This window comes from Triturus cristatus, chromosome 5_1 (genome assembly GCF_964204655.1).
Source record: "Triturus cristatus chromosome 5_1, aTriCri1.1, whole genome shotgun sequence".
Lineage (NCBI taxonomy): Eukaryota > Metazoa > Chordata > Amphibia > Caudata > Salamandridae > Triturus > Triturus cristatus.
In genome coordinates, this window is record NC_140587.1 from 45323725 (window position 1) to 45345153 (window position 21429).

At 47.4% G+C, this 21429-nt stretch overlaps 1 protein-coding gene across 2 annotated transcripts in view; it reads left to right on the forward strand.

Annotated features, from left to right (window-relative positions):
* The first annotated feature begins 311 nt into the window (after nt 1–311).
* The window catches only part of LOC146830124 (uncharacterized), a 163799-nt gene continuing 142681 nt past the window's right edge, over nt 312–21429 (forward strand). For both annotated transcript variants that reach the window (XM_085604352.1, XM_085604354.1), the window contains exon 1: nt 312–740. In XM_085604352.1, the coding sequence (XP_085460478.1) occupies nt 724–740 (17 nt within the window). In that variant the 5' untranslated portion in view covers nt 312–723. The remainder of the gene's footprint in view (nt 741–21429) is intronic.

Consider the following 21429-nt stretch of genomic DNA (forward strand, 5'->3'; position numbering starts at 1 on the left):
GCACCTGCGACGCAATTTAGTGAACCATGTGGTTCTCTCTCCTCGCCCCTCCCCCTCTCCCTGCGAGGGATGCTGTCTGAAGGCACCGCTAGTGCTGGCACAGACTCCGAGCGCCTGTGCATGAAAGGAGCGCATTGTCCACCTGTGGGCAGTGACCAGGGAGGGGGACACCCCACCTGTGTGCAGGTGCGTCCCCCTCCCCCGCAGTCTAAGGCGCCTACTGCTGGTTGGCTGTCTCTCCCTGCCCCCCGCCCACCTCAGAGGCCTATAAGAGAGGGCTCTCTGTACCTGCCCGCCAGTACCTGCCCCTCTCAGTGAGAACTCTGTGCCCACCTACACCTGCCCCTCTCAGTAAGAACTCCGTGCCCGCCAGTGCCAGGTCTGTGGTCTCCAGTCCCTGGCTGTCCTGTCCCCGTGCGTGAGAGCACTGTCCCAGGTGGTCCACTGGTCCTGGGCTGTCTCTGCCGGCACGTGGCCGTCTCTGGCAGTTCCTGGCTGCCTCTAACGGTACCTGGCTGTCTCTTCCAGTCCCAGGCAGTCTCGTCGGTCACCGACTGCCTCTACCCGTACCTGACTGCCACTACAGGTACTGACTGCCTCTACCTGCCGGTACCTGGCTGTCTCCACCAGTCCATGCCTGTCCCACGGTCTTTACTTCGAGGACACACACTCACCCCACCATCCACAGACCTCGACCAGCAGCAGCCCTCCACTGCCTGAAACATGAGCACCCTCGCCAGGTAAGAGTGTACGTAGTTGCGGGGGCTCCTTCTGGTTACAGCGCCTAGAAGTGAGCCGGCTGGGCTTTTGGGAGCGTCATCCCAGCACTTAGCGAACAGAATAATTCATTATGGTATAATGCATATTTTACTTTGTATCTAATTCAGATAAAATAGTCCGTCTGATTTTGCCTACATGTATTCTTACTTTGCCAAATCCCAGCTAACCCACAAACACTCCACGTACCCCCTGTCCTATTACTGAACAGTGGGGCATACCTTCTGGGGCACACTTTGGAAAGTTTTGTGTCCGTTAAAAAGAAGATAAATCCACTTGACACCATTTGTGTTGCTTGCATATTACGGAATGAAGTAAACAGGCTTTGCTGCGGCGCCACTTTATGTACATTAAACTGAGTTAAACTGAATCTCACTTGGTTCAGCGCATTCCTACAGCAGATGTGGAGACAATGAGGTGAAATCAGTTTGCTCCATTCTTGCCCCGGTGCAAACCATATACTAATTCTGCTGCAGGGAACCACATGGCAGGACCTGTTTGCTTCACTGTACATAAACTTTGAAACAGAGTGCCATGAAGTCTCCTCACCCCAATAGTGAGTTTGTCACTCACCTGGATACTACATCTGGCGACCCAGTTTTTGAATTTGGTATATTACACTCCTACCTAACAGTATTTGTATAGCACCTCCTAGCCACAGGGCCTCTAGGCGCATTCTCTATCGTATGGGGCTGCCTGCTGTGGTCAAACCAGCCGCAATGGAGCCGAGGGTCAAAAAGTGGAGGGTGTGCACGCCCAAACTTAGGGCCTTATACTTTCCTCACACAGTGAGTGCTCCAGAAGTCGATTAGCCCCACAAGGGAAAGGCCACAGTCTGACAGGCCACTCACCTAGATATGACAAAACCGGGAATATAACAGACGATTAAGAATGAAAATATAGTGTTCTGTCCTAGAGGTGAGCTCTCTGGGATACACGGTCCCTCTATAGGAACAGACAGAGTTTGGAGGGTCACTCTGTCCCAGAGTACGACAGACCATGGGCTTGAACATGGAGTCTATAGGAGAAATGGGATCAGACGTGTTTAATCTCCACTTCTTATCCATCATCCCTGCTTCTCATCCATCATCCCTACTTCTCATTTATCACCCCTCCTTCTCATCTATCATATCTTCTTCTCATCTTTACTTTTCATCCCTACTTCTCATCCACCCTCCCGGCTTCTCATCCCCACTTCTCATCCATCATCCTTACTTCTCATTCATCGCCCCTCCTTCTCATCTATCATACATTTTTCTCATCTCTGCTTCTCATCCCTACTTCTATTCATCACCCCTATTTCTTATCCATCATTCTTCTCATCTCTGCTTCTCACCCCTACTTCTATTCATCACCCCTACTTCTTATCCATCATACATTCTTCTCATCTCTGCTTCTCATCCATCACCCTTACTTCTCATCCTATTTTTCTTCCCTGCTTCTTATCCCTACTTCTCATCTGTCATACATTCTTCTCATCCATCATACTGTCTTCTCATCTCTACTTCTGACACCTACTTCTCCTCCATCTTCCTTACTTCTCCTCCCTACTTCTCATGTATCTGCTCTACTTCTCACCCATCATCCCCACTTCTTATCCCTACTTCTTGACCATCCTCCCTACCTCTTATCCATCATCCCTGCTTCCCATCCACCATCAGCCGAGTCATACTAACACACTTTCATTGTTCTGAAACACCCATTCACACTGATTGGTTGGCAACAGCCAGTCAGAGTGAAGGCAGGGGGCTGCATTCTCTTGGTCTGTCCACTGAAAGACAGCCTTACAGCCTTCTCATCTGCACCTGCTGGTGGAGTGTGGGTGTGGTCCGGGGACTACACTGCTGCACAACATCACATTTTATGTAACTAAGTGCTTTCCCGGTTGGTCTCTGATGAGAGTCCCAATGGGTTGAGGAAGACAAGGGTCCTACATGGCTCAGTCATGAATCAACACTTGGAGGGAGGGCTGCATGAGGCCATCCTAAACATCACTTGTTTTCAGATTTATATGTAAGGAAGAGAAGGTTTTGGCCCGAAGCTGCCTCCAGCTGTGAGAGCTGTTTTTTCTTTCCTTGCAGTTTGCTTATTTCAGGCCAGACTGGCCTCCCTGTCCTGGTCATACATGTTGGTGTGTGTTTCTGGTTGTTGGGATGAATCCACTCAGTTTCAGGCTGGAGAGCCAGGCCTGGAGTTTAGCTTGGTTGTTGCTCTTAGTGTAGCTTCAAGTGAGCATGTGACCTCCGCGCCTGAGCCAGTCATTATGTGGATAGCATCTGCACATAGATGAATCTTGGATCGATTGCTTTGGACTGCTCTGCTGGAACCCAGTGCTTAATTTGAGCCTGTGGTTTCTGGTGCTCAGCCTCGGCACTTAATTGCCACACCGGCACTTATGATAGTCTGCCACAAGGTAGCGCTATTTGTCTGATTTAGAGACAAACATTAATTCATTCAATATACATTACAAATGACTAATACCTGCCTCCCAAGCCATTCTTAATGCTTTGGGGCCCTGGAATAGTCTGAATTGTCAATCTTGGAGGAGTGTGATGCTTAGTAGTTGTGTGGATACTGGAATTGTCAGCTCTGGTAGAGGTAATGGGTGTGAAAGCAGGACTTTTATCCTGAGAAGGGCCCCAACACTTATTTTTTCTCAAATTAAGCACTGCTGGAACCTGGAGGCAGGAGACCCCTCTTGTGGCACGGTGCTTCGTGCCAAACGTGAACTGATGCCTGCGCACTCTCCCCCCGGGCAATGTGGGCAGGTTGGGGCAGCGGGAGCCATGCCGTGCCTGCTTGCAAGGGTCACCCTAGATATCAGCCTAGCATGTGATAATTACAGGTGTCATGCGACGCTGGCGTGGTGGAGATAGAGGCCCCCATTGTGGTGAATGAGGCGCTCCTCTGCATGCTGCAATGAGGAGCGCCTCATTCCACTTGAGTAGTGTCAGTCTCTGAGCTGTAGTGGGGAATGAACCATGACTGATAACCATGTGGAAGGTGGTTTGCCAGGCCCTGTTCTTGGCATTGGACAGTGATTGCCCTTTCGCCTACCTTTCCAATGAAACGTGGATCCCACCTGAACGCGCCACCCGGACAGTCCCACAGGTACTAATGCAAGCCTTGGCCCCAACTCCAACGCACCTCCTGGGTAAGATCACTCACCGCTGAGTCGGCATCGTGAATGCATGCAGTCTCGGAGAACACTACTTGCCTATCATTGCAGGGTCTGGTGGCTTAGTGGACTAATGCATCCACCGGAGGGGCCTGTGTTTGACCTCATGGGCTCATGTTCAAATCTCAGCGGGTCCACTCAGCCTTTCATCCTTCTCAGGTCAATAAAATGAGTATCATTGAGTTGGGCAACAATAGGCATCCTTTATTCAGTGCCAAGATACCATTCTGGGTGAACGTGCGCTTTACAAATACACATTATGTTATGTGCACCAGTGTGGGCATAAGGTATGCACAGTGGTCACCAGTGTTTAATGCCACAACTGGACTCCCCCCGCTCACCACAGCTCACTTTTTACACTTCCAATATGCAAAGATGCAGCTTCAGGGGGGTATGTGGAGTGTTACACACCCTTCATAAATGTATTTTCTGGTATATAGTTGGATACAGGTGCTTTTAGTCGAGTGTGGTGAGGTGTCTGTAGGATTTCACAGAGAAGTTTTCCACACACAGACAAAAGTGCACACTCCCTCGCTCTGTTTTGAAAGTCTTCAAAAATGTTGGGAACTTTACAAAATATTGTACTTTAGCATGATAAGACAGCGTGATTGTTGGAAACTCTGAGGCTCCGCCCCTCCCTCCCCATTCTTGCGCCCCCGCCAGTTTTATTCTCCTATAAACTCCTTTCCGCGCTTCTTTTATAAAACCCTCAAGCTCTCTGCGCTATCGCATTCGTAAACTTGAGCCTTTTGCCCTTTTCCTCTTTGAAACCTCCCTTCCAATCGCCGATTCTCTCTCATCTGCTCCTCTCTTCGTGTTGCTCTCCCCAAATATCTAATAGCGCATTTTTATCTTACTCAGAACCCACGTGTCCGTCTTCTGTGTTTATCTGGGTCTGTCCACTTACAGCTGCGGTTCCCATCTGTCTTCCGATTACAACAAAGCCCTTGATACGACAAACACAATCTGGTTTTCATTTCGGAGTCCCCCGATCACATTGGATTTCTTATCTGATGTGATTCTGTCCCGAACACTCCATGAATAAGTAATCCAATGTGATTGGAGGATTGGATCTGGACAGAACCCGCCCTGAATAATTAATCCAATGTGATTGGGGGACTGGTTCTGGACAGAACACGCCCTAATAAGTAATCCAATGTGATTGGGGGACTGGGTCCAGACAGAACTCTCCCTGAATAAGTAGTCTAATGTGATTGGCGGACTAGGTCCGGACAGAACCCTCCCTGAATAAGAAATCCAATGTCATTGGGGGACTGGGTCTGTGATTGGGGGACTGGGTCCGGACAGAACCCTCCCTGAATAAGTAATCCAGTGTGATTGGGGGACTGGGTCCAGAGAGAACCCACCCTGAATAAGTATTCCAATGTGATTGGAGGACTCCCAAATGAAAAACAGAGTGTGTTTGTCCTATCAAGGGCTGTGTTGTGATTGGTCGGTTTGATTGTAGGGCGGCCTTGGTATAGATTCCCTCTCTAGCTCCTTCTTTATTGGTTTCCGCCTTTCTTACCCAACTGCACTTAAAGATACAGGCCAGGGTGCCTAGAAGACCGGCCATCTTGGCTGGCTCAATCTCTTGTACAATGCAGATGTCTGTATTGTATTCAAAAGCTGCTGTGTGTGTGTGTGTGTGTGTGTGTGTGTGGGGAGGGGGGCACCTCACTGCGGGCACCCTGGGGTGTCTTCATCCCCAGGCCCTGCAGATATTTCTACCCTCTCTACGTCAAACAAATTGTTAAAAGGACACCTTCCTCTCCGATGCTCAATGAATTCACTCCGACTGACGCCATTTTATGTCTTGGCCAACCTTTTGTGCAGTTTTGACACAAATGGGACACTGCGGCACGGGTATCGCTAGAGACTGTTCCTGGTGCACTGTTGGGGAGACAGACCTGGCATTTTAAAGCACTATGTTCCACATACAATTGCTCTGAAGAGGTGCCCAGTAAATATTCAAGGACTTTCATGGGGTAACAATTGACAATGAAGCCTGAAGCTCCAAAGATTTGACCCAATTTTTATTCCAAATTTTCCCATGGGTAACCCATATGTCAATAATGACCTAAAGTAAGCCAGGGCCAGCATTTCATCATGGGTGCCCCCACCATGCCAATAATTTCATACAACTTGTCCTTACCAGAATTTTGCTATTTTTGCGCCCAGGTACACCTTTTGCTCTCAGTACTACCTGGCTCTGGTGGTGTCGGGGACAATGACAGTAGTTGTTACAAGGATTGCTTAGTTACTCCTGGAAGCAAGAAGGTACTCGACAATTCAGTGAACTCGTAGTAGTACCTGGCTCTGGTGGTTTCAATGGCAGTACTTGTTACAAGGATTGCTTAGTAACCCCTGGCAGTGAGAAGGAAGTAGGTAATTCAGTGAGCACACAGTAGTACCTGACTCCGGTTGTTTCAGTGACAATGGCAGCACTTGTTACAAGGATTGCTTACTTACCCCTAGAAGTAAGGAGGTACTGGGTAATTCAGTGAGCACGCCGTAGTACCTGGTTCTGGTGGTGTCATTGACAATGGCATTATTTGTTATAAGGATTGTTTAGTTACCCCTGGCAGTAAGTAGGTAGTAGGTAATTCAGTGAGCTCGCAATAGTACCCGGCTCCTTTGGTGTCAGTGACAATGGCAGCACTTGTTACAAGGATTGCTTACTTACCCCTGGAAGTAAGGAGGTACCAGGGAATTCAGTGAGCACACAGTAGTACCTGCCTCTGTTTTGTTACCCCTGGCAGTAAGTAGGTAGTAGGTAATTCAGTGAGCTCGCAATAGTACCTGGCTCCGGTGGTTTCAGTGACAATGGCAGCACTTGTTACAAGGATTGCTTACTTACCCCTGGAAGTAAGGAGGTACCAGGGAATTCAGTGAGCACACAGTAGTACCTGGCTCTGTTTTGTTACCCCTGGCAGTAAGTAGGTAGTAGGTAATTCAGTGAGCTCGCAATAGTACCTGGCTTTGATAGTTTCAGTGACAATGGCAGCACTTGTTACAAGGATTGCTTAGTTACCCCTGGAAATAAGAAAGTACTAGATAATTCAGTGAACTCGTAGTAGTACCTGGCTCTGGTGGTTTCAATGGCAGTACTTGTTACAAGGATTGCTTAGTTACTCCTGGAAGCAAGGAGGTACTCAGTAATTCAGTGAGCACACAGTAATACCTGCCTCTGGTGGTGGCAGTGACAATGGCAGTACTTGTTACAAGGATTGTTTTGTTACCCCTGGAAGTAAGGAGGTACTCGGTAATTCAATGTGCACACAGTAGTACATGACTCTGTTGGTTCCAGTAACAAAGGCAAACTTGCTACAATGATTGATTAGTTACCCCGGGAAGTGAGGAGGTACTCTGTAATTCAGTGAGCTCCCAGTAGTACCTGGCTCTGGTGGTGACAGTGACAATGACAGTGCTTGTTACTAAGATTGCTTAGTTACCCCTAGAAGCAAGGAGGTACACCGTAATTCAGTGAGCACACAGTAGTACCTGGCGCTGGTGGTTTCAGTGACAATGGCAGCACCAGTTACAAGGATTGCTTAGTTAACCCTGGAGGCGAGGAGGTACTCAGTAATACAGTGAGCTCTCAGTAGTCTCTGGCTCCGCTGGTTTCAGTGACAATGGCAGTACTTGTCACAAGGATTGCTTACTTACCCCTGGAAGTAAGGAGGTACCAGGGAATTCAGTGAGCACACATTAGTACCTGGCTCCGGTGGTTTCAGTGACAATGGCAGTACTTGTTACAAGGATTGCTTACTTACCCCTGGAAGCAAGGAGGTACTCAGTAATTCAGTGAGCACACAGTAGTACCTGCCTCTGGTGGTGTCAGTGACAATAGCAGTACTTGTTACAAGGATTGGTTTGTTACCCCTGGCAGTAAGTAGATAGTAGGTCATTCAGTGAGCTCGCACTAGTACCTGGCTTCGGTAGTTTCAGTGACAATGGCAGCATTTGTTACAAGGATTGCTTAGTTACCCCTGGAAGTAAGAAGGTACTCGATAATTCAGTGAACTCGTAGTAGTACCTGGCTCTGGTGGTTTCAATGGCAGTACTTGTTACAAGGATTGGTTAGTTACCCCTGGAAGCAAGGAGGTACACAGTAATTCAGTGAGCACACAGTAGTACCTGCCTCTGATGGTGTCAGTGACAATGGCAATACTTGTTACAAGGATTGTTTTGTTACCCCTGGAAGTAAGGAGGTACTCGGTAATTCAATGAGCACACAGTAGTACCTGGCTCCGGTGGTTTCAGCGACAACGGCAGTACTTGTTACAAGAATTGCTTAGTTACCCCTGGATGTAAGAAGGTACTCGGTAATTCAATGAGCACACAGTAGTACATGACTCTGTTGGTTCCAGTAACAAAGGCAAACTTGCTACAATGATTGCTTAGTTACCCCTGGAAGTAAGGAGGTACTCTGTAATTCAGTGAGCTCCCAGTAGTACCTTGGCTCTGGTGGGGTCAGTGACAATGGCAGTGCTTGTTACTAAGATTGCTTAGTTACCCACAGAAGCGAGGAGGTACACCGTAATTCAGTGAGCACACAGTAGTACCTGGCTCTGGTGGTTTCAGTGACAATGGCAGCACTAGTTACAAGGATTGCTTAGTTAACCCTGGAGGTGAGGAGGTACTCAGTAATACAGTGAGCTCTCAGTAGACCCTGGCTCCGCTGGTTTCAGTGACAATGGCAGTACTTGTCACAAGGATTGCTTAGTTACACCTGGAAGTAAGGAGGTACAAGGTAATTCAGTGAGCTCATAGTAATACCTGGCATTGGTGGTTTCAATGGCAGCACTTGTTACAAGGATTGCTTAGTTAACCCTGGAGGTGAGGAGGTACTCAGTAATACAGTGAGCTCTCAGTAGTCCCTGGCTCCGCTGGTTTCAGTGACAATGGCAGTACTTGTCACAAGGATTGCTTAGTTACCCCTGGAAGTAAGAAGGTACTAGGTAATTCAGGGAGCATAGTGTAGTACCCGGCTGTGGTGGTTTTAATGGCAGCACTTGTTATAAAGATTGCTTAGTTACTCTTGGAAGTAAGGAGGTACTAGGTAATTCAGTGAGCGTGCAGTAGTACCTGGCTCTGGTGGTTTCAGTGGCAATGGCAGTATTTATTAAAAGGATTGTGTAGTTACCCGTGCATGTAAGGAGGTATTCAGTGAGCTCGCACTAGTACCTGGCTCCAGTAGTTTCAGTGACAAAAGTAATACTTGTTACAAGGAATGCTTAGTTACCCTTGGAAGAAAGGAGGTACTCAGTAATTCAGTTAGCACACAGTAGTACCTGGCTCTGGTGGTTTCAGTGGCAATGGCAGTATTTATTAAAAGGATTGTGTAGTTACCCTTGCATGTAAGGAGGTATTCAGTAATTCAGTGAGCTCGCACTAGTACCTGGCTCCGGTAGTTTCAGTGACAAAAGTAATACTTGTTACAAGGAATGCTTAGTTACCCTTGGAAGAAAGGAGGTACTCAGTAATTCAGTTAGCACACAGTAGTACCTGGGTCCGGTGATTTTAGTGACAATGGCAGTACTTGTTACAAGGATTGCTTAGTTCCCCCTGGAAGTAAGGAGGTACAAGGTAATTCAGTGAGCTCATAGTAATACCTGGCTTTGGTGGTTTCAATGGCAGCACTTGTTACAAGGATTGCTTAGTTACCCCTGGAAGTAAGGAGGTACTCAGTAATTGTTAGACTTGGCATCTTTTTGTCGTGTTTCCCCTTAGTTTTGTCTTTCTGCCCTCCAGGTTTTGACTCTGTTTTTGCTGGCATAGTGTTTCTGCGCACTTTTCGCACTGCTGATCGGTGGTAAAGTGCAAGTGCTCCTGTGGTAAAGTATGTTATGGATTGGTGTTTCCATGTTTGGATGTTTGGTTTACTTGTCAGTCCCTAGTAAAGTGCACTGCGTGTGCCAGGGCTTGTGAATCAAACGCTACTTGTGGGCCTGCAGCATGGATTGTGCCACCCATGTAAGTAGCCCGGAAAAAGTTTGTAACTGCAATGTCGACTTGGCCCGTGCACACACTGGCCAGTCCCTAACCTTCCCTTTTCTTACATATCAGGCACCCATAAGGTAGGACCAAGGTATCCCTGTGGGCGGGGTGCAGTGTATGTGAAAGGTAGGGCATGTCCTGGTGTGTGTGGCATGTCCTGATAGTAAATTGCAGCCCATTTCATTTTTCAACATTGTAAGGCTACCTGTTCCCCATCGGACAGAATGGGAAGTTTGTTTATAACATCTTATAAACATAACTGGCCCTGGGAACTATGTAGGAAAATAAAATTTAGTATACCTGAACTCCGAATCTAAAAATGCATCTTTTAGTAAAGGTGATTTTTACATTCTGTGTTTGAAAATACCACTTTTAGAAAGTAGGCTTGCTCAGTCATCCGTGTGCCTCTGATGGAATGTGGATTGCCTGTCTGGGTTTTGGACGACAGATGGCTAGGAAGCAGGAGTGGCTCCCGATAGTCTAGGTAGGTCAGGAAAGGGCTGAATAGACCTAGGCTGCGTTGGGGAAGAGGGAGGAGATTTCCTTGCACCTCAACGGCCTGGTCTGGCTCTGACAATACCGTCTCCACCTCCTGCCAGGAAATCACACCAGAGAAGGCAGAACTGGTTCTGGCTTGGCACAGACTCCCTCTGCCTAGAGGATCAAAGGATTTTTGGATACAAATATTGGGGCCCAGACCCCTGAATTTTAGAACTCTTTTGGATCAAGAAGACTGCCTAGAAGAAGAGCTGGAGAAGCTGCGAGGAGGACCTACCACTTTGCTGTGCGCTTTGCTGTGTTGGCCTGCAGTGGCTGCTTCTGTCTTGGTCAGTGAAAGGACTGGACTGAACTTTCTGCAATCTGCTTTGTGAGTTTCTCCAAGGGCTTGAGGTAGAGCTTGCCCCCTGTTCAAGAGGTCTCAGGAACAACAAAGACTTCAAGCTCTTCTGCCCGCAGCACTGGGGACGATGTGTTTTGTACTGCAACAGAGGAAAAGCAACTCGACGATGTCTACGATGCCGCTGCCTACTCCATGTCCTGACTGCACAGCAGAGGGCACCGCCGCACCGCGACCTTGGGCTCACCGATGATGCCTGCTGACGGCGCCACAGAGCCGCTGCTTGCACCGTAACCTGTGGGCACCGCACTCCGCACTGTCTCGCTTCACGACGACACCTTGGTATCACAAAGGGCACTGCCACAACGTCGCACCGCAACCCTGGTCTCACCGACAACGCCTGCTGACACCGCCACCAAGCTGCTGCTCGCACCGCGACCTGTGGGCACCGCACTCCGCACTGCCTCGCTTCACAACGACGCCTTGGTATCCCTGATGCTTCCGCTCCCTGCCGAAATCGACGCAACTGCTTGCACTGTGGTTTGAGGGCACCACTCGTAAAGTTACACAACGTACTGCCCTCATCCCACACCGCATCCTTGGCCTACCGACACAGGCGCCATTGACTCCAGTTCGTCAGCCGATGACAGCGCTCCGCAACGACGACAACGCTGCCTGCACCATGACCTGCTAGCTCTGTGACGAGCACCGCCTTCATCTCGCACCGCGATCCTGGTCTCACCGACGACGCCATCTGACGCTGTCACCGAGCTGCTACTTGCACGTGACCTGAGGGCATCGCACGCCGCACCTCTGCACTTCGCACAGCAGCACCCGACACCTGCCAACATCAGTGCTCAAGACTCCAACAGAGAGGAGATCGATCTGCAACGCGTGTGACTTCGAGGGCCCCGACGCCTGCGGACGCCATGTTCTTGGAAACTCAACGAGAGGTTGCCGGCGCCAAGCATTTCTAAAAGGTACTGTTTGCGTGTCTTCCCGACACCGTAGCTGGCCCGCGACGCCGCGGTCAGCCAGAACTGTTTAGATTTGTTTGCTCACTACGCCCTGATAGCCCCGGACGGAGCTATTGACATCAAGGAACTGCTGTTAAAGCGTATTTTGATAACTGTAGATTTTTAAATACTTTATTGTGGATTTTTTTATCGTTTTTGGTCTTGTATATACAAATATTGGATATTTTTCTAAACTGGGGTGGTGTCATTTTGTAGTGTGTACACTGTATTACTGTTGGTTATGTGCAAATGCTTTACACACTGTGTGAGAAAGTGGGTTTCTGTTGCAGTAAACTCCCTACCCCCCTTTTTGTTGTTGTTGCCAGACTACTGATGCTCTTTGACTTGATGTGCTCTGGGGCCCTGCCAATCAGGACCCATGGCCTTTGTTCTTTCCCCAAAACAAAACCCATTTGGCAACTCTGGCCACAGGTAGGTCCCTGGTAAATGGTACCCCATGTACCCAGGGCATTGTGACCAGAGAAGGCTCTTAAGGGCTGCAGCACCAATTGTGCCACCCTTGGGGGCCCTGTACCTTTTCACAAACACACTGCCTTGCAGGCTGCGTGTCTTGGTACAGATCAAAAGTGAAGAGTCGACATGGCACACATTCCTGTGTGCCATGCCTACCAACCACTGCCCTGGCCTAGGTCAGTCACCCCTCTAGCTGGGTGCAGTATGCCAGTGGTGAGGGCACAGAAGCATGAGCCCTGTGTCCCTATAGTGTCGTAGTCCATTCACAGACATTGTCAGTGCTATGGACCATTAAAGAGTATATGGTGCTGGGAGGTTGTCATTACGAACTCCACAGTACCATGATGGATACACTGAAGTCTGGGAAGTTTGATATCAAACTTCTCAGCACATTGTACCCACCCTGATGCCAGTGTGGGTTTCAATGTAAAACGCACAACAGAGGGCATTTTAGAAATGCCCCCTGAACTCGACCCACAACCAGTGTCCCGACTGAGTGGCTGCTTAGGCTGCCACCCACCAGACATGTTGCTGGACCCCGTGTTTGAGAGCCATCTGCTCCAGAGGGCCTGCAACAATGCACATCCTGGGACGAGGTGCTAGGTCCCCTCCCCCAGGATGGGCAGGGGAAGCTTCAAAGGCCTGCCGCCTTTGTGAGCTTCTCCAGACCACTTGGTGTACTCAGCAACTGGTCCCCACTGGTTCTACCCCCCACTTTGGGCGGGAGAACCGGCGGGAAAAGCAAGTGAGGATAAGGTGGGGGAGGCGAAGTGAAGCACAACCTCGAGTCCCCACCATCTTGAGGATGGGGGGACCCAGCCAACCAGGGACAGGCTCCTGCCCCCCTCCCACTGGAGAGTGGCAGAATAAGGGGTGTACCCACCCCAGGGAAGGGACCCATTGGTCCCTGCCTTTTACCTACCTGTAACATCCCTAAATTTAGTATTTAGGGGCACCCTGAACCTTCTTTCCTCAGATCCAGCAACCACAGGAAAAGAAGAGAAGGACAAAAAGCCGTGCAGAGCTAATAAGAGGACGACGCCCACTGACTTGGCCCCAGCCCCACAGGCCTGTCTCCCCTCGAACCTGATCCTGCGAAATCCCGGCGTGTCCAGCGGCCAGCAACCTCAAAAACCCAGGAGGACCTGCCTGCCTTCACTTCCAAGCTGTTTCTCTCGTGAACACTGGACGTGTTTGAACTACAGCTTCTGGTGCCAGCCAGGAACCACGAATCCCGCACACTCTGCACCTGAAGAATCCGTCCCGAGCTCGAGTGGATAAATACCATGAGGAGGTCCCCCTGGCAATCCTGACCCGAGATCCGGCAACCCCTAACCTGCCTCAAGCCTCCTGACGACGCCTGCAGCCTCAATCCAGAGGACCCCACCTACCGCGACCAGAGCGGGTAAGAAAATCCGACATCCCAAGGCACCCCTGCACCTGACGCCCCACGGCCTTGTGTGCCCAACCCAGCGGTGCCTAACCAACCCTCAACATCCCAACTTACCCCTCGAAGTGGTGGTCACTCCTGGAGGATCCTTGTCCCCGAGCCTGCAGTGTTTCTTTGTCCCGGAGAATCTCCATTGAAATCAACAGGGCACCCAACCTCAAAACAGCACCCTGCACCCGGCCGCCCTAGTGCCACTGAGCCTGCCCCTTTGGTGCTAACTTGGTCCACAACTTTCCCTGAGTTTAACCCTAGGAGCTTTCCTCCCACAACCCCGTGGCCTGCTTGCAGCCACCAACCGGAGTCGCCCTATCCACCATAGGATAACATTGGGCCTCAACACTCTGCAGCCGGCCAACCTAGTGCCACTGGGGGTGCAACAACAGTGCATCACTGACCCTGGGAGATCCTTAAGTCTTGCCCCAGAACCCTAACTTCAAAGACTGAATACTTACCTCGAAACCGATAACCTGTTTTTCCTCATAGGATAACATTGACACTTTTTCTCCCAAAAAGTTTCCAAGTGTCGACTTTTGAAAACTAATTATATTCCTTACAAATCGCACAAATAACCTAACTGAATTTTCTCAACTGTTTGCAGGAAAGGTCCCAGTGCTGAACCCAGGTGTCCAGCACTGAGTAAGAAAAGTAACTAAAAAGTAACTTACCTGTGAATTGAATTTCCTTCCATAGGATAACATTGGGGGTTCTTAGTGAAAAAGTTTCTAAGTGTCTACTTTTGAAATACAAGAATATTCTTTAAACATCGTACAAACTACAAAAACGTAATTACTTACCTGTTTTAAGTAGATGTCCCAGTGCTGAATCTAGGAGTCCAGCCCTGGATTACAAAAGTAATGCAAAAGTAATTTACCTGCAATTTACAGGAACAGCCTATGTATTTCAATGTACTGGTCCAAAACGTTTTGAAGTGTGGACTTTTGAAATCTGAAAATATTCTTTATAAATCGTACAAACTACGAATACGAAATTACTTACCTGTTTTAAGTAAATGTCCCAGTGCTGAACCTAGGAGTCCAGCATTGGATTACAAGAGTAACACAAAAGTAATTTTACATGCATTTACTTTAAAAAGCCATTCATTTCAATGTACTGAATTTACTAAGTATTGCAACCTACTGAATCCCCTGTAAATCAAATCAAGTACAATCTTCATTGCTTTTTAAAACTGTTGACAACAAGTAACTTATTACTGAAAAGAATTGAATGCTTACCTGTATCAGGCTTGTTTGGCTCTAATAAAATAACAGTATATCGTTTTACACAAAAACAATTGGCCTAGAGTTCAGTCCTTGAGTGTGTGAATTCATTTGCTGACTGAGTGTGTACATCAAATGCTTAACACTGTCCTCTGATACTGCCTTATTGCTCGACCAAGCTACCACTTTAGAGAGTAAGATTCTATCTAACCTTAACCTCTGCCAAACCTCTGGAGACCCTTGGACTCTATATACACTCTACCTCACTTTGGTACAGTATATATAGAGCCAGTTTCTTACACACTGCCTCTAAGATAAGCCTGACTGCTCATTCCAAGCAACCAGTGGGGGGAGCAGGGGTATTTTAGGAGAGTAACTCCCTTATCCTGACTAGGAAGAAGGGTCCCTATTTGGACAAAGGTGCAAACCCTTGCCAAATAGAGACCCCCATTTCTAATCCAGTGAGCACACAGTAGTACCTGGCTCTGGTGGTTTCAGTGACAATAGCCGTACTTGTTACAAGGATTGCTTGGTTACCCCTGGAAGTAAGGAGGTACTAGGTAATTCAGTGAGCTCTCAGTAGTCCCAGGCTCTGGTGGTTTCAGTGACAATGGTAGTACTAGTTACAATGATTGCTTACTTAACCCTGGAAGAAAGAAGGTGCTCAGTAATTCAGTGAGCACACAGTAGTATCTGGTTCCGGTTGTTTCAGTGACAATGGCAGTACTTGTTACAAGCAATGTTCCCTCTAATTTCTTTCCTCTGTGTACGGCAGTGGAGGGTCTCTGTGCGCTGCAACCATGGCTATGTGCGCCAGGAACCAGACCGCGCGTGTGCGCAGCGCCAAATGTCACTCAGAACGTTTACTTCAATAAGTGAAAAGATGGTGTATTTTCACACATACAGTGCCACAATAAGTGTCTTGAGGGCAGTTTCCAAATTAGATAAACGATGACATGAATTGGTTACACAGGCAAGTACACTTCAAGTATAGAAAAGCACAAGACTTAAACGGTGGTACCATCATAAGATTTTAATAAATATTCTTAACTTGAGCACTGTTAATTGGGTGGGGAAATGTTGGGAGCCTATACAATATCACATATAAACAATAAGGGAGACATGTCAAGTGGCATCACTAGAGGGGTGACAGGGTTGCTTCTCACGGCGATCTTTGGCATTTTTCCAGTGGTGATAAACTCGATCTAGGTCAACTTTCCCGTTCAGTTGTTAGGCCTTTGTCCTCATCAGCATATCCAAATGCTTCTGCTCTAGTCTATTCCTCAATTTACTCTTTATAGTATTCATGAGGCTGAATCCTCGTTCACAATCTGCACTAGATGCTTGAAACGTTGCGCAGACATCAACAAGCTGAGAGGCCACACTATACTGAGCAGCATTGCGTACAGTGAAATTCACCATGTCTTGAAAGGTGGTAAATAACCCACCGTTTACATGTTCTGCCACCACATATTTATAGTCTCTGTACTGTCGAACAACATCTTCTGGTGTTTCGCAATTACCCAGGACCAAGACATTTTTATACTTTTCTACAAGTCTTTGTATATTCTCAGTCCCAAAATCAAAATGTGATTGTGCGGCCATTGCCTGGATTTCAAAACTTGCCCATTCTTTTAGCTCATCTTCAGGGAACCTTTTTTGCATGTGCTCACAAAGAAGGGAAACAAAAGACAAAATAGGCGCACTGTCAAACTCTTGCCTTTCCTTGTACAACACCATCAGATCTCTTACATTACTGCTCCAAAAGACAGTGTCCCCCAAATACTGCTCCTTAATTTGGCCAATCTTTGCTCTTGCATACTGTACAGCTTCAACAGTAGTCAGAGAACTTTTTTGGAACAGTTTGCACAAAGATGCAAATTCACCCAGAATGTCATTAAGTACTGCAAGTGAAATATGGTAGTTTGAGTCAGATAGCTTTTTATAACAATATTTAGCAACTGGATCATTCTCCTCAACTTTCTCATCCTCAAAGTACTTAAGAACAGCCTCGCAATTACGAATTAGTGCACCAACAGCAAAATGCCTTGAAAGCCACCGGACTTCATTCAGTGGTCGAAAAGAGACCACTTCACATTCAGTGACCGATGCAATTTCATCCAGCTTGGACTTCCTTGCAGGAGATCTGGAGAACACAGTGTAGACAGTCCTCAATAATGTCTCCATCTCTTTAACCATTGGAACCCTTTTCCAGGCATCATCAACTCCCAAATCTTCTCGATGGGCGACACAATGCTGCTCAACTAGATGAGGTATGGATTGTTTAAGGCGAGTAGCAACACCATTATTCTTACCAACCATCACGGACGCACCATCAGATGTGAACATGACCATTTTCATAAGGTCCAGTTCATTGGCAGTGTAGAAATCTTTCACAGCAGTAGTGATAGCCTCAGCATTGCAACTAGTCAGCTTCACTATGCCCCCAAACTGTGTTTTGTGCTGTGTTGATGTTACTGGTCTGAACTTGAAGTACAGGATGAGCATTTTTGAAACAGAAATATCAGTGCTCTCATCAATTATCAATGTGTGATACAAAGCGTTACGAAGTTCTGCCACAGCTTCACAGTGTATCACGCTATTGATGGCCTCAAGGAACTCAAAGGCATAGTTCTTGCTCCTCCAGCTGTCTGGTATCTTGACATACAAAGCTAGGTGGTCATGGATGTCTTGTACAGATAACATTGAAGTATTCATCTTGACTGCCAGCAACACATTGTTGATGAGAATCTTTATTTTCTCAGTCAGGGATCTTTGTCGTTCAACTACTTCCATTCTATTTGCTTTGTCAGTGGCAGTTTCTGTCAGCATTGCCCGCACTCCAAAACCAAACCTGGCAGCAGCACTTCTGTTTCTCAAGATCACCATGGCAGACTCGTGTACTTTGCTAAGTAGATGGCGTTTCATGTAATCCAGTTTCCAGCCATCACTCCATTTCTTCCCTGTGGAAAAGTCCCCAACAATCTTGGCTCCGGCACATGCTTTGCAAATCAAGCGCACGTCTGAACTGTATTGGAAAAGTTCCCCGAGTTGCACGCGGACCTTGCTTCGCGATTTCTGCGTCTCAGCCTCCACAATTTCCTTCATCCACTCTACCTTGAATACAAGGCAACATGTCTTCCTTTGTGGTGACGCACTGCACTCTCCCAAAGTGACAGCTTTGCGCTTGAACATTTCCGTGCCCGCCGGTTTTAACCTGCTGTGCCACAAAGCCTGCAAGATAAGGGAACATGGCTTACGTTGACGCCTAGCTCATGAATGCAATCCTTTATACTACAATTATCAAGATGCACCACAGTTTAACTCTACCAAACAATTACCACTTCTGCTTGAACTCACGTACGCCAGTTTAAATATGTGGGGTTCTGGCAGCAAAACCTGCAACAGAAAATGCACTCCTTTAACTCTAGCAAACAATTACCTGTTTGTTCTGCCTGTACTCCCGTCTGCCTGTGCAATTGTATTCGTAGTACGGTCTCCCAAACCTGCAAAAGAAAAGGGGTGCAGATTGTGATTCTATTTACCCAGCAACCCCCAACCCAACGAGGAACGTACACAGAATTACCTTGTCTTCTTGGGTACTCGCACCTGACCACTCCTATCCAAATACCTTACAGACTGGAAACCTGCAACTGAAGACAAGATAGTCAGCAAACGCTTGGAGAATCACAAACTATGAATGGGACCGGTCTAGAGACCCCAATCGAAAAATTGACCAAATAATTACCTGGGATTCCAGTCTAGGACAAACAGGCGTGTGCCAATGTGTTTCATTATTAGTATGATGTAACCAGTACAAGAGTAATTCGAATAAAATAAACACATGGGCACACAAAAACAAACTCTAATTACTAATGATTTGTTTGGGGTCAAGGGCATCAAGTTTTTTTTGTCCTTGGGACAAGTAGGCCCAACCCCCTACAGCACAAACCCGTTGGCTGCCAGTTTACAGTACCACATTATGGATTAGGAAAGGCCATTGTCTACAGTTAAGGTAATATGTGGGTCCATGTGTTAATGCTGTTCAAACTTGTATTTATGGTTCATTAATGAAAAGCATTCATTATTAGGGTGAGCATTAAAAGTAAATGCCGTAAGCTCGGCCTTCACTACTGAAGGCGGCTCCAGTATAAATGTGTACACACCTTTTCAAAGTTTAGTAATATGAGGCTATGTATAATGCTCCCAGAACGCTCTCTGTTTATATGCAAATATTTGCAGAAGCTTGAAAGCAAGAGTGATGGTTCTTTGCTTTCAAAATAAAATGTTCACAAAAAAATGCAAGTAGGAAAAAAGACATTAGGTGCCATATCTTTGCAGCATCATTTAGTAAAATGTTGATGTACGCTTGTATCTCCCAAAAATATTCCTAATGGAAAATCAGTGTAACCAGTTGAAATATGATTAGGGGCAAAACAATAACACAAGCATTGGCAAAGCCAGTAGGTCTGAAATGTGTGGTCAGCCGTTTGGTTTTGTCAATGCGTGACTTGTTTAGGCATGTTTTTTGTAAACCCTTATCGTGTGGGAGCTGCTGGGCCCTCACCATTATAACAAGCATTGGCAAACGCAAAAATAGATTTTGGTCCTCTGTGGTAAACTCAATGGTGGGCACTTCGGAGGGGGGCGATTACTAGCAAAAGAGTAGAGCCAGTTTACAAACACAGCGTGTACTTCGGTACACGCTGTGATTTTAAACCGACTCTACTGTTTTGTTGGTAAAGCGCGGGGATGATAGTGGCCTTTTGTTTAAGTATTGATGGTAATCAGAGCCCCTTCACGGGCTGTGATTACCATCAATACATAAACAAAAGGCCACAATCAGTCCCGCGCTCTGCAGCCACACACCCCCGAGCACCCCCTCCAAGCCGCCACAAGCCCACAAGCCCCCTTACCTGCACTCTCCATGACTTCTACGACACCCATGGTTCATATCTTACACCTCATTTCTTTCCTCCTCTGCACACTCTGTTCACTCCTGCATCTCCCTCCCTCCTTGCATCTCCCACACAATGCATGCCCTCACACTGCATTTTCTTTAACTTCGGCTTTGTCAATATTTTGACAGCTGTGTAACTCCACCACATACGTTCCCATATCATCACAATTACAACTGTAACACCTGGATATTACTCTGTGCTCTCTGCAGAGAGACTAGGGATTGGATGAGCACAGGGCTTTAATTGGGATGAAGTAACTGGGGGGTCTCCCACTGGTATTTTGCTTCTTCTGTCATTGCCTCCAGACATGGACATTACACGCACAACAAGCCAGGACTATTGGCTTTGTCAATGGTTGTAAGTTGCATAAGATAAATAAGCAACAGCTATGTTTTCGTTGTATATAACAATGAAAATGCTGCAGTTTTAGTGAGCGAGGTTGTTTCCTAAGGCTAGGGCTGCCAACTTTCAAGCTGAGAAAGCAGGTTCGAGCCTGACCTCAGCTCAACATCCGGTGATTCAAAAAATGAATATGTGCGTGTGTAATGTAACTGGTGCCAATGTAACACGCTCAAAGTTTGCACTATATAAAACGGAAAAACGAGTCTCTGTGAAGTTGCATCAAAAGCAGTGACTGGTGCTACTATTGCAGAGTTAGGCCCACCCTCACCCCACCAGGGTAAAAATAGGCACCTGCTTTTAAGCACTGCCAGTGCTGAGCACCGGCAGGACCCGGCCCTCTTAAATCCCTGGATGAGCATGTAGTCTAAACGGTTTATGGCACAGTGAGAAACTTGCTCTGCTTTCAGCCTCAAATCCAGGGGTCTCAATCGCGGCCTTCCCGCAATCAGAACTCGCACTGCCACACAGGAGTGGCTCCATTCACACTACGCAATATACGACTCATATTTTGCTTTAAAAAAACTACAAAAATACACCTCTCTGGAAAAAGAAAATACTCTTTGGGAATGCAATAGTAAAAAGATATCAAATGTAAACATGAACAGCATCGTTTGTCTCCTTGGCTGCAGCTGTCGCCAGTGACGGGGGCACTGAGGTGTGGTGGGTTAGGACATTGACAGACAGGACACCAGCCCCACCTGGCCGTCCTCCAGAGAAGCCCCTGATCTCATATTTCCATTTTTAATTGTTTAAACATCGGAGCATAGTCACGTGATCCACGATATCCCCAAACAACTCTTTACAAGAAGGCATGAAATAAATAATGGATACATTGGCTTTATAGGTGCCGCGCAATGAATGCCACCTACTTATGGCATCTCAGGGCATCACAACTCGTGCGATAAACTTACAGCACCTTCTGGAGAATCCTGTCGAACCCCTCCCCCCCACCTTCTCTCCCCGCCTCCCTTTTTCAGGTGCCACCTGCGCCCTCATCCTTCCCAATTTCTAGGAAATCTTCATGCTTCTTGGAAGCCCTCTTCACTCCCTGGTTGGCTGCTGAGGCTATTTGTTGTTGAGAGTCGCAGGGGTAAGCAGTGTCTTAACAGGAGC